This window comes from Aythya marila (assembly GCF_965140915.1).
Source record: "Aythya marila genome assembly, chromosome: 4".
NCBI classification, from domain to species: Eukaryota; Metazoa; Chordata; class Aves; order Anseriformes; family Anatidae; genus Aythya; species Aythya marila.
The window spans coordinates 32,700,512-32,717,139 of NC_139045.1; the positions used below are offsets into that span (position 1 = coordinate 32,700,512).

General features: G+C 39.9%; 1 protein-coding gene across 6 annotated transcripts in view; it reads right to left on the reverse strand.

Moving 5' to 3' along the window:
- FHIP1A (FHF complex subunit HOOK interacting protein 1A) overlaps nt 1-16,628 on the reverse strand; it is a 94,263-nt gene that overhangs the window by 44,382 nt on the left and 33,253 nt on the right. For all 6 annotated transcript variants that reach the window (XM_082759445.1, XM_082759443.1, XM_082759444.1 and 3 more), the window contains one exon: nt 741-972. In XM_082759445.1, the coding sequence (XP_082615571.1) occupies nt 741-842 (102 nt within the window). In that variant the 5' untranslated portion in view covers nt 843-972. The remainder of the gene's footprint in view (nt 1-740; nt 973-16,628) is intronic.

The following is a 16,628-nucleotide window of genomic DNA, read 5'->3' on the forward strand; positions in this document are numbered from 1 at the left end:
GTGGAGGATAATTGCTGCAAAACCAAAAATTCAGCAGGTCCTCCCCTAACACAACAGCATCACCACAGTTCAATGACAGAAGGTGGCTCCTGAAAGACGGCTCTTCCAACACTGGAAATATCTCAGAAACACCACTGCCCTTTCCTGACTTGCTTCTAAAGATAGCAGAAGCAGCAAAAGCAGAAGCACAGAAATCAATTTTACATAAAATGTTATTTATATTACTGTAGCAAATAAGATCTTCTATCATGTTGTTCAGAGCAAAACATCTTTGCCTACAAACAGTAAAAATCCTGATAACAAGCAAACAATTTTTAGAATCAGTGCATAATCTTTATCTGTCCATAATAAACAACCCTGCATACAGCTTGGCTCCCATACATCTAATGCTTTACAGAAAATAGGCAACTCTTAACTAGGAGAAGGAAAGGAAACACAGAAGTTTGTAATAGGGTACAAGTCCCAGTGAATCATTAGAAAAGACAAGTAGAAGATCTAGACCTCCTATAAGATATTGCAATGTCATACTACTTCCCTTTCAGATATAAGTCTGGGGTTTGAATTGTGATTAGTTAAGCCTAGCCATACCTTAAAACATCAATTACCTTTGTGTTTTAAAATGTTTAAACATAGTAGATGAAGTTGTTCCTCAGCAATTCAGGATTACCCCCAAAAGCAAGACTGAAGCAAATTCATTTTAATGCAATCTTCTTCAAATCAATAAAACTCAATAGCATTACCTGTGCCCAGTGTGTTCTAAACACTATCATGCATGTTTCTGGGTCAACACCTTGCAGGCTCAGACCCTGCCGTTTTTTTCTGATACTGGTTCCAGAGGACATTATAAGTTTTCCGAAGGTCAACCATCTAGGCCATGCTGGATCTCCTTTGAAAATCCCGTACTTAGTAAAAGATGTCCAAGCATCGCAGAGAGATCAATATCCTGTTTTGAGCTCCGGTATCCACAGAATTCTGTTTAAGGAAAAATAACACAAAACACATCTGTACACCAATTTATATATATACATGCGCACACACACACAGAACATACTTATAGATATCACTAAAGCATTTATTTTATTTTAATTCAGCTGGAGGATGGAATTTTTTAAAACATGTTATATGTGACCACCATCTTAAACTTCTCATCATAAGAGTTTTTAAGCCTCAAACGTATTTTTTAAGATCAGTGATTGAATTAAGGTGCTACTCAAATACAACAAGCTCATGCAATAAACACTGTATGCATACTTTATTACATTTTTATTTTTTTCTGTATGTTTTTGCCTTCTGATCATGTCTCTCTTCAGGGTAGCTTAATAACTGTAGCATAGACTGTACAAGTAAAAAAGTACAGGTTCTTTATATATTTTTAAAAACAGTATTCCCATGAATAGATATAATCGTGAATACTTCATTTTTTCTGTCAGAAAACATATCAGTTGGAAATACCTGTAGCATACCGTATGCAGGTAGAAAGATGCACTTGTATCAACACCAAAGGACAATAACCAAAACCAAAGGACATAAAAAAATATAAAACCAAACCACCCTCATGTATTCACCGTCAAATAAATTGAGATGTCGTATTAGAGGACTATAAGACCAAACACTGGCACTTTCTTTTCATCCATTATTTAATATCCTAGATATCTGAGTATCAAAGTAGTTGCACACCTGCAGGGAAACGTTAAAATGAAACAAAGACAGATATCTTACAGATATTTGGGAGGCTTAAGAGAACATAGTATTCCCTCAAGCGTCAATATCTAAGTTACACAGTTCCCCTCTTTTTTGCTCCTCCATCAACTTTAATTTTTTATTCTTCTTTTGCAAACAGACTCTGCTATTAATTTTGAGCCACTGCAAAACAAAAACAACAACAAAAAAACAACACAGTTAAGGAAGACAACAAATGCACTACAGGTTCCTACAGCTTGTGTACAACATAGAAGACTTTTATGCATTTTGAAATGCTTCTTTCTCCAGTCTTCATTAGGATCCCAAGAATCCTGGATATTCCTTGGCTTAGTCAAATACATTAGGAGATTTTTCTGCCACAGCCTATATAGCAATTCGTTGCTAGTGCAGTAGATACTTCCCTGCATGTATCTTAGAAGATAAAAATCTTTCTCTACAGTGGACATCTCTGCTCCCTGCAGGTATGCTCTGCTTATATTCTTGAAATTGTTAGCAGAAAAAAACATACCGACAGTCAAAAAAGTAACAGCAAATTTTTGCTGCATTCAGAATGTCCAAAAAAAGACCAGGCTACACCACTAAGATTTTTGAGACAAACAAAAAACAAACAGAAGTTGATCAGGCAGTCTTAATACCCCCTTGTTCCCATGTATATTCTCTATGTTTGAGATTCAACAAGATTCAATTGCATATAAGGGTCTTCCCTCCCACCCCCACCCCTTGCTCCTTATACTACTTGAAATACACATTATGCATTTCCTAAACACTGCTGTACAACACAATTAACACGAGCTATTTTCTCTTTTGCAGATAAAACATGCCTCACATGGAAAGGCCAGCATGAACCTGGGACAGTTTATCCATTTGGGTAACAACACTGCTTCCTAAACAATACTGGCACCCCATTACCTCCTGTATGTTCAATGCACACAAACGTGGTGACCTTTACTAGCAGCTCAACACATCTACAGAACAAACCAAAAACATGCCGAGAAAACACTTACAAAAAGCCTGCTGCAAGTAGCTTTCCTAATACCACACCCAACAATCCCAATAAATATTTATTTGAGCTTCTTTGGAGCACCTGTTCACTTCATGCCCGTTCCCCCTTGGCCAGCCCTCTCCTCCAAACACAAACCTTCCTATTTGTGTAGCAGCTGAGCAGACTCCTCTGGGCAGAAGTGCCCTTCACCGCACAGCCCCAATTCACCCTTCAAGCAGATCTGTCCTGTGCATGAAATGAAGCAAGCAGCTTTGGAAAACTTAATGTGATTGTGTAATTAAAGATGGTATCATAAGGTGCAGCAAGAGAAGTTAATTAACAAAGCAGAGGCAAGTTCATTTCTGGAATTTACTAGTTTTGAGTTGTTTGACTTTACAACTTGGAGGTTGTTTCTGTAGAGTTTGCACTTGTTGAAGAATTTAAACAGAAGAAACTGCTATTACATACCCATCTCGATATCACATGACAGATTACCATCGTTACAATTGCGACAGTAGAATCAGAAACTTCAGGTCAGCCTCCACTATTTAATCTAGCAAACAACTGTAAGGGAGATCATGGCTTTCTTCAAGACTGCCAATAAAAATCAAAGGCTGGTGACGTAAGACACTTGAGATACATGCAAAGCTCTAGGATGTATTATACACGGGCAATCTAAAACCTGTTACCTTCGCTTCTCATCCAACCTGTTCTAATTCTCTGTCCTCCCCAACCTTCACGGCTCTTCCTTCTCATGCATCATGCCTAACCAGCCTCACCCTCCACTCCCCAAGTTCCCAGCAGCATGCATTCCCTCCCCATCAGACCCTCCTATAAAACAAGAGGGAAAGACACTTTTACTACTTCTATCTTGTAGCTATCAAAACATGGGTTTGGAGGGTAGAGGTGCCATACTCGCACTTTGATCATCACAGACTCCTGCAGTGTTGCTCCACTTCTCTGCAGCTGTGCAGGAGTGGCTCAGCACAGATGTACAGAAAAAAGGACATCCAAGTGCTCACCGGCAGTGAGGCGCTATTTTATGGTGCATCTCTCACCACACATTCAAAACACAACAACATACCAAGAGATCCAACAACACAGCCAGTTACATTTGTGTGTGCAGATCAAAAATTCATTTTCTACTAAAGACCTACTTCATGGCTAACATTTATGAAAGAATTTATAACCACCTCTGTGTTCTTACACAGTGAAGTCCTGCCTCTGTTAAAAGCTTACTGCCGAAGCAGATCACCTCTGCTGTCTGTGCTTGTAGTATGGGCATCTAGAAACTCCTGTACTACCAACCATGGGAGACTTTTAGGAAGGTTCCCCTCTATTTTTAGGAAGGTTTAGGAAGGTTTCCCTGAGTTGCTGTTGCATGCAGCTTGCCCAATCCATTTACGAGATGTGTTTTATTACCTGCACAAATGCTACCCCATTGCTAGATGAAGATCTTTAGTAGTACACAAGTGACAAACACCGTAAAACAGCAAGTTCACCTCCTGCATTTATGCATTCTAACAAAAACCTGCCCGTACCAGTAGATTGCACATACATATGTCACAAGACTGAAGCCATTTAAATCTTTAATAACAAAGAATCATGAAAAAGATCATTCATCCCTTGGTGATGAATAGCAACCTCTCAGACATTAAAACTCAATCAGAACCGGTTTATTCTGAATGCTCACTCCTACCGCACAAAGTCATTATAAACAGATTGTATGAAGCACGGAATGAAGCGCAAAACTACCAAATCCAAATTACTAGCTGAAAACAAATCAACTTGTCTGCAGCAAATGGTAAGCTGACCATGGCTAAGTTGGCCTGCATCCAGCTCAGCTATCGGATCCGAAATTTAAGAGTGGTGAGAGAATACAGACCTTCCCCTCACAGCAGCAAATACTACGGCCTTTTAATTATCTCTAATTTAAAAGTAACTAGACAGCAGCAAGCAAGACTGCAATGTGCAGTAACATTTCTAAAATCAAATCAATTCTCTTAAGGAAGCAAATATTTCCAGTCTGGAAAGTATCTTGGGATATCGGGATTTCTTTAGTAAGACAAAACACTGATAGATTGTATAGGCTTCAAAGACTTCAGAGTCAGTAATGCTGCTTCAGAAAGCATATACAGCTTTTTGACAAGCGGTCACAGAATAGATCCTAAAAACAGTGTACTATTTGAAAAAGGAAGACAATTATATTGGAAGAGATGTTATCTTCTAAGATACACATCTACCGAAAGTTAGTATGCTCATTACAGCGGCACTAGAAAGAATATGTTCACCGTATTTGTGGCAAGTAGCTTTTTCCACTGGATTTTCTTGATTATTTTGCAAGGCTGAATGACAAATAATCTGACAAGACAAATAATCTGATTATACTAAATGCAAATTTGGGAAAACGAATTAATTTATAAAACACCAATCATGGAAGAAAGGGCAGAAATTAACTCAGTCACCACTACAGACAGAAATATTTTAATCAGTTTAGGGTTGAAATACTACAATAATTTAGCTTTTCCTCTCCACTAAATCCTAGTCAAGGCATTACTCCATCAATTAACAGACCTGACGAGTGGAAATACACCTCTCCTGCAGTCCATCCGAAATGCAACTTCCAAAAACCATTGCTCAGTTTAATATTTTCACCGTGCTGTACAATAACAAAACCTTCTTAGCAGGTAAATCTTTCCATAATTCAAGCATATCCTACCAAACAGTCAGTTAACATTATTAAGAGGCAAAGTCCACTTACATATGCATTCTAGAGCTATTGTAATTGCCTAAACTGACACGACTTTTGTCTCTACTCTTTATTCTCCTACACAAGGTTCCCACACCTACAGCCAAAGTTTTATGTACATAACAATCCCAATGTGGAATGGGAAGCGCATCACACACGAGGAAATGAGTTTCACACAGACAAGTGAAATTCCCCTAAGATCTTGCTATATTTTTTGAGTAATTGAACAAAATTGCATCATTTCAAAAGCTTTTGATGGGTTTATATCAAATACCTTTCAATGGGGGCTTATTTAGTTTGTTGGGTTTTCTTTTTTTCTGCAAATACAGTTAACTGTTATGTATACAAACGGGATGTAAACGAGCACCTATGTGCTCCCTGAGCAGCAGCAGAGAAAATTGTACAATCACAAACCTAGATCTGTAACCACGTCTGTGGAATCTGAGAAAAGCAAATGAGGATGGAAGGAAAAGAGCAGAAATCTTTAGCACAACCTAACTGATTTGCCTTTTTTAAAAAAAAAAAAAAAAAAAAAAGAAAAAAAAAAAAAGCAGCAGTCATAACTACACTGAGTAGCTTTAGATTAACGATGAGACTGAGACCTAACTGTTGGACTTGCAGAGGATACTTGCTTTCAGTTTTCCTTCAGAAGCCTGTAAATCATCAACCCTTTTCCCACAGCTGATTATATGGCTGAACTCCCTAATCAACAGAAGTACTTATTTCATTGCCAAGTACACTGGAGGAACAGCCCAGCTGAGAATCATCCCTTGTCAAGCCCACTCCCACCAGAACATCTCTTCAGAAGTTTCACTTTTGAATTTAAAAAAGTAGCACAGAAGTTTGCAGGATCGGGGCGTACCAGGTAATGCACACCATACAGACAAAAAATGTGCAGCCTAACATAGCAAGGCAATATAGACTCAGAATATGCTGCAAGGCTCCCCTGTTTAATCTTCAAAGTTGTCTTCTGTTGAAACCCTATGCTGGTGTGTTCTCCAACAGTTCTCGAGTGCATCTGTACTGCTGGTACTGGATTCTGCACGCTTTTGTCCTGCTGGCCAAAGCTGCCCATCCCTGTCAATCCGGAGACAATAGAGAGCTGGATAAGAAGCCTTAATGGAAGTGAAAGAAACAGCAAATACCACAACATTTTCATGGATCAGTGTGGCATAAAGGAGCTTGAAATTAGACAACTTCAAAGAAGCAGAGGGAAATTATATGGTTTTAAGCATAGCTATACAATCACTTTTCTGCAGTCTCTGATAAGTGGATGAGGGAGAGCAGGCGAAAAATGAGTGGCAAATTTTAGCAAGCCTCAACTTAGTTCCAGCTTAAAAGAGACCTTGTTCAAGGTTTGTTTATTTTTGATCAAAAAGAAGGCTTTCTGCATAAATTTGTCAGCTTTTCTTTAGGGACTATGATCCGGGAGAGGGTGTAAATTTTATTAACGAGAGTATTTCAAAGGAAAACAGTCGCTGCATTATAGGATTCATCCTGCTTGTGCTAAGTTTTGCTACAGAAAAGCTTATGACGAGGAGTCACATCCTCTGCCTTAATGGTCCTATACATTCAGTACCAGAAGGCAGAAAGATTACAGCTTGCTCACTGGAGAACTGGAACCAGGGTGGGTAACTGGGAGAACAGTGGTTAAAAGCCACTGCACTGGAGAGTTCTCAAGTTCTGTGCTTAATTAAGTCCTACTCGCAAAAGTTCTACTAGCAAGAAAACTACATTAACAATTTAACACTTTACACCACATTTTTTTAACACATTAAACTATATTAGCAGTTAGCTTCCTCCTTCATTTTAGTTCCATGTTTTGATGCTGCAGTCCGCTAGTTGTCTTGTCCTTTGTCTACCTCAAGCAAACACTTCACATTTAGTCAGCTTTCTTCTGCTTGCCTTTGCTACCCAGTACCTGCAAAGATGCTGTGCCTCGCGTGGGTGGGTGGGAGATGTTTTACACTTAAGCAGGTAGCTTTATCAAAGCTCAGCAGAGAAGAAGTCACCACAAATTGTGAAGCAATGCAGTTAATCGAAGTATCACTCTGTTCTCATCAAGCACAATTTAATCCAACCCACAAACATGAAAGCGTGCCTTGTGACTTGTGCCCACCGAGACCACAATAACAAGATGTATCTCATGACAGAAACTACGCTGAGTGTGGTTTATAAGGAGATGAAAACCTTACTGTCACATTTACGGTCAGCCTGCTGCAGTTAAAAACGCAATTCATCTTTTCTGAAATCTCTGGAGACGTACACTACTCACACATTTATTGGGGTGTCACACCAGCTCAGATAACTAGCTGGGGTCCCACTAACCTCTTCATGTCCTGTGTGTTAGTTGTTAGGGGATCCGGTTTATGGCCTTAAATAAATACATGGGTCTCCAGACACAGGAATGAGCCATTTCCCCAGAGCAAGCACAGCAGCAGTGCCTGCCCCAGCTCAGCCGTGCTGCAGTGGCACAGCGTGCATGTAAAGGACAAGCGATGGGATGGACTCACACTGGTAGCCTGTGTGCTGGGGCACAGGCTCTGCCAAATCCCGAGACCGCAGCAATTTCTGCTGCAGGGATTGGAAGGGTTGGCCAAAATGAATGAACAGAGAGGCCAGTTAGGCAGTATGGTCCAAAATGCATTGATGCTTTAGGCTAACATTACACATAGTGGGTCTAGGAAAGTGCACAAGTAACCAACAAAGACAATTCATCAAAGGGCACATTACCAGCCAGAGAAATGGCAGCGACTGCTCAAGGGAACTGTAATTAAACAAAGCAGAATACCTGTCAGAGACCTTGACCTCCTCGAGGAGGGCTCTATTTACCTGATACACCACGGGGCACATTCAGCCACCACATTCATTTGTACACAGGCAATTTTCCTGGAACTCAAGAGCACAGCATGACTGAAGCTACTCTTGCAAAGACCCGGGAGGGACGAGCTATACATTCATATCCCTAGGTCATAAATCTGAAGCTAAGGAAGGGCTGGGGTTGCGAGGAAATAAGGTTGCAAATCTAGTGGTGTGATTTGCTTCTTTTAAAGAGCGATAAGGAACATAAATCTGCTTCTCTGTTATGTTTGAGCTCCCCCACATTTGGCTTACTACAGAAATGAAGCAATTCAGTAATAATTAGTGGTTAAAAACACAGATTATGGTGGCTAAAAATGCGAGAATAAAATGGTAGCTGAGGTTATCAACATTCAAAATACCTATCTCTATTTTCTCCTTTGACAATAGCACTCAGTCACCACGTGACTGAGCTATCTTGTCGGCTACTTGCAGACAACAGCTACAAAAGGGGGATTGGAACCTGAATTTAAAACTGAAAAAAGAGCATCTCAGAAAAGTTTGTTTCTACCTACATACTGAAGAAAGTAGATGTCATTGAAATTGATTCAAAGGCTTTAACTCCACTGGTTCATTCCCGAATCACCACCAAAACTGCTGATCCAAGGAAAGGATGTTTCCAGAGAGAACCAAGTCATTAACATGTCTGATGGCCACAGACAGAAGTGTTTGCTGTTGTACTGTGAGAGACAGGCACTGCAAGCAAAACAAAACTCAGTTTACAACTGTGTGCAATGAATATGCTTTCCTATCAGATTTCAGAGGGAAAGAGAACAACCCCAAAGGGCAAAAGACATGTCACTGAAAGAGAGCTACTTTGCATTCCTTGATTCATAGAGGAACTGCACAGATCAGCTGCTGCATCCACACTTTTTTTTTTGACATCATTGAAGTGAATTATTTGGAAAAAACAGTTGTTGCCAACCTCCTCACCTCTACTGGGAATTTGCAGGGCTTTATTTCAAGATTTATCACCATCCAGGAGTGGGAGGGAGCAGTACATCAGAAAACAGACATTTAACAAAACCAACTTTATGTTCTGGTTATGCTAGTGGAAGAGAGACATCAAAGTGATCCAACTCAACCTGTAACATCAATTTTGCTTTCCAAGATAATTCTGACATCTGTGTGACATGTTAAATCATACAAACTTGGCCCCAGCTCACTCATATTTTGGGACAACACAAGCTTCTTGAAGTTGTGATGATGAAGTGAACAGACCCCGGAACCTTGTTTTCCTTTTTGAAAGTTTTGGGTTCTGTTCTTTCTTTCTAAGAAAGGTAAAATAAAGCGTCTACAGCTAAAAGTACAAAATAAATTCATAGGAAATAATTAAGTTGCATATCTGGAAAAGCTTCCTGACAGGAAGATAAATGAGGCTAGCTCAACAGTGGAAGGCTCCATGCTCTGAAGATTTAACACTGTTTTCAGAACACTCACGTAGAGAATAGGAAATACAATCTTCCTGAGAGAACAATGCTCTAGAAAACAGTTATCAACATACACATAATTACCGTATGCAGATTACAGAAAACAAGATTAAGTTATATATTTTATGGCTACAAGAGCAATATGTAAACAGTTTTTCAAGCGCTTTGTATAACATGTCAAACTATTCATTATAACAAGCATAAGTCATCCAAGACTAATGTTCTTGACTCTACAAACTGACAGTAAAGATGACATGTAAGCTTTCAGCACTAACCCACAATACAACGCAGATCCACATATTCTAAACTTTCCCCATATTTCATAACAAAGAAGCCATAAATATTTCTTCTCTCCAAACTCTCAGATGATTCTGCAGATTCTAAATACAGTTCAGGCTCAAGAATCAGTAAAAAAGAAAAAAAGCATTAAAAGATTACCCTGATTACTTGATCAATAAACCAACTGGCCTCCCCAGAGGTTTGTTACGAAGTTTTCACTGAGAAAAGAACCTGCACTTTGTAACTGGAATTCTCTCTCATTCACATGCACGTGTTACTTCTCTTTTACCCGCCTCTCTCAAATTAAAAGCCCAGGAATAGGCCAAAATATCCCATTAAATCAAAACTGCTAGGTATGCAATGAATATTGCATGGTTGTTAACATACTACTTATTCTAGAAACATATTTATACCTCCTCTCAGGAATTCATTTGCAATACCAAGTTGTTTTTTTCCTTAAAAAAATAATTTTACAACTGTATATAAATTTAGGTAGCTATCTATTACACTATAAAAACCTCCCACATTTCTCAGTATGTTCATTATAGTGCACGGACTATAATAGTTGACTGCATGACTTAAAATCATCATTTATCTTTCTGTACGTGGCTGCCTGAAACCACTCATTTTAGAGAGAATTACCCCCCCAAGATACTTATCCAGCAAGTAAAGATTATTTCCTACTCTCTGAAGTGATACCCTGTTAGTGGCGCGATGAATTAATGAATGAAGGGAATGACCAAAAGCATGTTGTTACACAGCTTCAGGACAACTGTTTCATTACATTGTAGGATGGCAGAAGCCTGTCACAAATTACTTAGCAAGCCTACTACGCTTAATGAGCTACTAAAACCTGAAAGGTCATTTTCATATCTCACACTACGTATATGCATCACCTGACATCAGGCAGAGGGTTGTAATAGAATGTTAAATCTAGCGGATTGGCGCTTATGCATGGAAATCCATTTTATGTTTTTTTTTTTTCCTCTTTTAAAAAAAGAAAGAAAAAAGAAACACAGAAAGAACAGAACATTGCATGAACTACCATTGTTTGCATCAGGCATTTGCAATTTAGCTTAGAGAAAGCTCCAGAAGATAGTGAACTGCCTTTCTCCTAAATTATGTTCCACACTTGGTGAAGAGAAAAGCAATTGCAAAATCCTTTTTCATTTCCTTTTTATGACTATCAATTGCCAAATTTGGGGATAACAATTGAATTAACATTATTGCCTCAGATGAGGCCCACAAATCACCGCAGCACACTGCTCACTGAAGAATAGGGATGAGAAACAGGAAGAAAAGTAAAAAAGGCAAAATAAGCACTCCTTACAAAATCCTAAGCCATCCCTGCAGCTCTCTGTTCCCACAACGCACAAACCCCCAGGTATTTGGTCCCATAGGAAGATGCACAGAAATGCTGCTCTCAACTCTCCCCTTCTAATCCAATTTAAACAGAGAAGCGGGAGTTGACGATTCATTTCACATTAATTCCTCCTGCAAAGTCAGGAATTTCCATAAGGTAACACTTCACCCATCGCTGAGTACAGCTGCATGGAAAACCTGCCTCTCCTCCTGCGGTGATGCCCATGTTTAAAAATTTTAGCACAGATTTGCAAGTTGGATGGACTTTGACAGGTTATGTCTTTCTATATGTGCTTCAAATTTCTCACTTTTAATATACATGCTAGTGAACAGCAAAATCCAAAGTGAATTGTTGGCATTTTTATTATTTTCAGTGCATAAAAAGCCAAAGCAAAAGAAAAATAACCGTGTAATTGAATTTGTATTTCCATTTCCAATCAGTTTCACTGTATTTTATACATCTGGTAGGTGTTTTTCCTCCTAAGTTTCTCCAGCTTTCCCGGGAATAAAAAGATTTGTGTCAACATAAACAGCATCAAGCTGTCCATTATGCAGAGTACAAATTAATTTATCTCCGATCTCATAACACAAGTTTACTCTGTTACGAGAATATGTTATACTCCTATGCTGTCCTGTCTTCCACAACTGGAACCAAATGCAATTACAGCATCTTCCATTCTTGAGACTGTCTCTGCCTGGATAATAAGGCATATAAATGCACTGCCAAAGAAGAACTATCTATTTTTAGTCTATACAACACTTGCTTCAGACATGTTGTCAGCTTTAAGGAAAAAACAACAGCTAAATAATCAAGTAAAGGAACAATAAAAAAAAAAAAAAAAAGACAAAGGAAATCCAACACACTTGTGACAATTCTGAATTATTTTTTTCAGTTTTGCCTTTGAACCTCTGGCACAAGGTGAACAGAATTAGAGGTGCCTTTCTAGTCCAGTGAGGAATGAAGATAAACTAGCAGCTTCCACACCCTAGAAGGCAAGAGAAGGTAAGTAAAAGCCTTTTCTGAATTGCAAATGAGGACTGCACATCTTAAAAAGGGAGTGCTCTGATAAACAAAGAACCTCACAAATTTTGCAGGAGAAGAGTGTCTACTAAAAGGTGGGGTGAGCACCAGAAGCTACTAACGTAGAATTTATTTACTATTAAAACTTTCTAACACTTGGAACGCTCAAAATTGACATCCTAGCCTGGATGCCAGCTGTAGCAGGAACACTTCTCTATACAGATAACAGAAAGTCAAACCACAACCTCTCCCATTTAATTCTGTAGCACCTAAGGAGAAATTTACAGGCGTGGGAAAGCCCAGGTTCCACCCAGCGACAGGTTGTTCCTATTCCTTCCTGCACACCTCCAAAGGCGGGGAGTGTCTGTGTGTGTCTTTGGGAACCTTGCTGCTTCTCACCTCTGCTGCCATCCCTCCTGAGCTTGTGGAGCTGTACAAGTTACAGTATGCCTACACTACTTCTGTGTGCTTTGTTTTGTTGTGGTTTTATTTTTAAGTAGCTGGGGTGTACTTATCTGCCATGCCTGAAATCCAGCATCTTTCCTATCCCATTCCTCCTCACCCCAAATTTGACAAATTTCTTGAAAATGGGCACTGTATGCTACCCAAAATTGCAAACTGAGCCTGAGACAACGTTACATACCGCATACCAATCCTCACAGAGCTCCAAAGGAGAAGTGCAAGCTGAAGGCAGGAACAGTCTGAAGAGGCATGTGACCGTCAGTCTGCACGCATATGTCTTGAGCAGCAGTCAGCTGTAACCACAGCATCTTTGAAAGTAGGACTCCAATTTCATTCCTGAGCACGTGCTTCTTGAAACTAAATGACATTTTTTTTCTAGCATCTCACTTAAGACAAGAAATAAGTTATAAGAACTAGACAGCATATGTCAATCCATTTTTTGCATTGATACAACAGTTATGAAAAGTACTGTAGTATATGCAACACTATTACGTTTACCAGTTATCCCTCTGCTGAAACTAAACTTTTAGTATTTCTACTGTCTCACCACATACTGCCATCTCTGTGCTCTGTTTTATGTTTTATTTTTCCACTTTTTACTGTTTTATCTCCAAGTCCATCTCTCCCCACAGACACCACTTTACTTGAACCATAATTCATGCCATGGACACTCCAGTAATGACACTTCAAAACTGTTTCTGAGTATGTCTTTCCACTAGTCAGCATTCAGATATCCCTGCTGCAATCAAGTATTCCTGCCCTCTGAACAACATTAACCTCCAGTCCCTGGATGTCTCAGGAGGCATTTCATTGACTTTGTGAGAATTTGCATACAATCAAGTGTCTGCTCTGGAAAAGTAACAGAAAATAAATGGTAAGACGGCACTAAACCACACATATATGGCTAAGGACAAATTAACAACGTATGGCAGAAAACTTCTCTTTAGAAGTGCAGGTACCAAAAGCATATCCACCTGCAGTAACTCCCACCGTAATAAATAAGTGGAAAGAACCAGTCCCCAAATTTGCTAACACTTGAAAATTCAGTACAGCTCGACTCGACACGTACAGGTCAGGTTGCCCCAATGCTCCCATATCCTATAGCTCAGCAGGACTGGGAGCCAAGAGCCACAGTTGTCTCTAACAGGGGAAAAGCTAAGCTTTCCCTGTGACAGTGTACCTATCCACCAACTCGACCGTCAGTAAGATTAATGCTAAAAATAAAACGCAGCGCTGTGATGTATGACTGCTAGCACAATAAACCCACCACCAGAAGCAGTAAATTGACTCTGTGGACCCACGAGGGCTGTAGCTACTGCTGGTGTACTGCTGTATTTTAACAGTTGTCCCATCTCACATCCCTCAGAGTACTGCAAAGGGTTTTAAGTACCAATTTCACAACAGGATGGTAAGAGAAGAAATAAATCTTGCACCTCCAGCATCCATTCAAACAATGGATCCTCTCATAATAGAGCATTCAGCAATATCTGAAGTATTATTTTAATGTTGTTCTGCAAAGAGGTGTGGTCATTTAAGACATCAACCTGAGACGATTAGTAGAACATTTTCAAAGTAAAGATTACATGGAAGTAAATGTGAACCAAATCAACTTGCAAGTGGAAGTGATCGAGTTTGGTTGTGTCAGACCCCAGAACCACGTGTTCACTCGCAATTACCACATCTTACATTTACTGGGAAACCTTCAAAACTTAAAAGTTTCTAGATGGACTGAACAAATTTCTTTGGACTCGGGCAAGATTTGTACGAGCAGTTGGGTAAGAAAAAGGAGAATTCCCTCAAATCTATTAAATTCCCTCTTAATCGCTCTGAATAGCATACTGGAGACACAGTCATCCTCACAAGCCACAGCAGGGAAATGCCTTCAAGTCAGGAGACTAAAGTTCTCTTCCAAATCTCTTCACTCTCCCATTAGATGGGAGCAACAGACTTGTGGAGAACTCTGATTATTTTTAATGCAGCAAGTCACCATCATTCAGTTGACAGCCGGGCTGTTTTAGCTGCCCAGAAGGCGAGTCCCTACACATCACACACAGACAATGTGCTTAGACCTACGGGCCCATCAGAAACCCCTACCTGGGGAAATGTTTCTAAGCTCAGGGTCTACAATTCATGAATTCTCACGTTACCGTCACTTCAGCATTGCACAGAAAAGGTACGTCACAACCAAGGCCCCTCTCAATGAAGAAAAAAATACATTAGGTGTCTCAGGATGCCAACTGGAGGATTTCATACAGTGTTTGGCTATTATTAGAGTGCTGTTTTGCTTAGCAGATCAGAGGATATAATCATCAGATGATGCAGCCAAGATTTGCAAAGCCCTATTAAGGACTAATGAGATAAACAAGTTAAAATTTACATTTTGCTCCACTGATAAGGTTCATTGGCAGACTTATCTCCAACACCACGGTTTGGATACTAAACCCACTTAATAACGTCTAGTAAAGCTTATTACAATGCTGGTTATTACAGTTTAACACCATTCAAGCAGCATATTAGAAGCTCTGAAGTTCAGTGCTGGGATCTGGAAGTAAACACCTGCAGAGCTCCCGCTGTGAGCAAGCACCAGCCTTCTGGGCCTTCCTCCTCACCCTTCCAACAGCCCAAAGCCACGACCTAGGAACTCAACAGGCAGACAAACACTGCTTGTTGCTGTTATTTCAATGGTGTCTGCCTGTTTTCCTGCAGTAACAGTAAGGATTAAATAGCAAGTACTTTTGTATCTACAACACATTATGTTACACTTGGTTTATACTCTCTAATCCCTAACAATGAAAGCAAAGCACTGAGGTACTGGCAAAATTAACAGCAGAAGCTTGGAGACTGTATTTGGTTTTTTTACTCACCTTTTTCACCATATTCTGTCAAAAGTACACCCAGTGCTGTAAAATACCCACATTTACTGAAAAGGATACTGAAAGTATAATTTAGGCCTTACACTACCCTGTGTATTTTTATGCCACATCTAACTAACTTGAGCACTTAAACGGGCAACCATCATATTTAAGGACAACACAAGAGCACGAGGGTGATAACATTCTTTCCATTTTAATCTCCACAGCATATCTGCCCTGTGACAGCAATGGAAAGAAGGCAAGGCAGGGGATAATTAAGTGCCATCTATCTATGGATCAACAGCAACCAGTGTCAGGACTCGCTTGTGCCAGTTCAAAAGGAGATGTTTCAGAGGCACAGTTCCTCTGGGAAGCCACCATCCTAACCCACACACGGGACCACGAGGAGAGCCATGGAAGGCAAGGGATGGCACAGCAGCCACCATTACCTTTTCAAAGCAAAATGCACAAAAGGAAGGACAGCCAAAAGAATAAGAACACTACAGATGAAACAACTCCACTTCTTATTTGTAAGGTAATATTCAAAAGCAAATATTCATTATGCTCATGAAAGGCACTGCAGAGCTATCAGAATGTTTTCTTCTGTGGAGTAAAGTGAAAAGACACTTAAGAGCGTGACAATAAAAGAAACTAGCTGAGCAAATCATGTGTGAAGCATTAAACGCAACTGCTTTTCGGAACGCGCTTTTGTTCCTTTCAATTTATCACCTGCTTTAAACACCCAGCTTGTAATGCAATCCATTCCGCTTCCTCCAGCCTGGCTTTAAAATACAGGCATGCTATATTTCAGCAGTACATGCAAAGAAATGCAGCGGAGCTCAGAAACACAAGGTTAGGCACAGGGCTTGACGGAAAGCATTCCTCTGTGCCTACAGGCAGCCCCAGGTAGGCACTGGCACGCACCCAACTC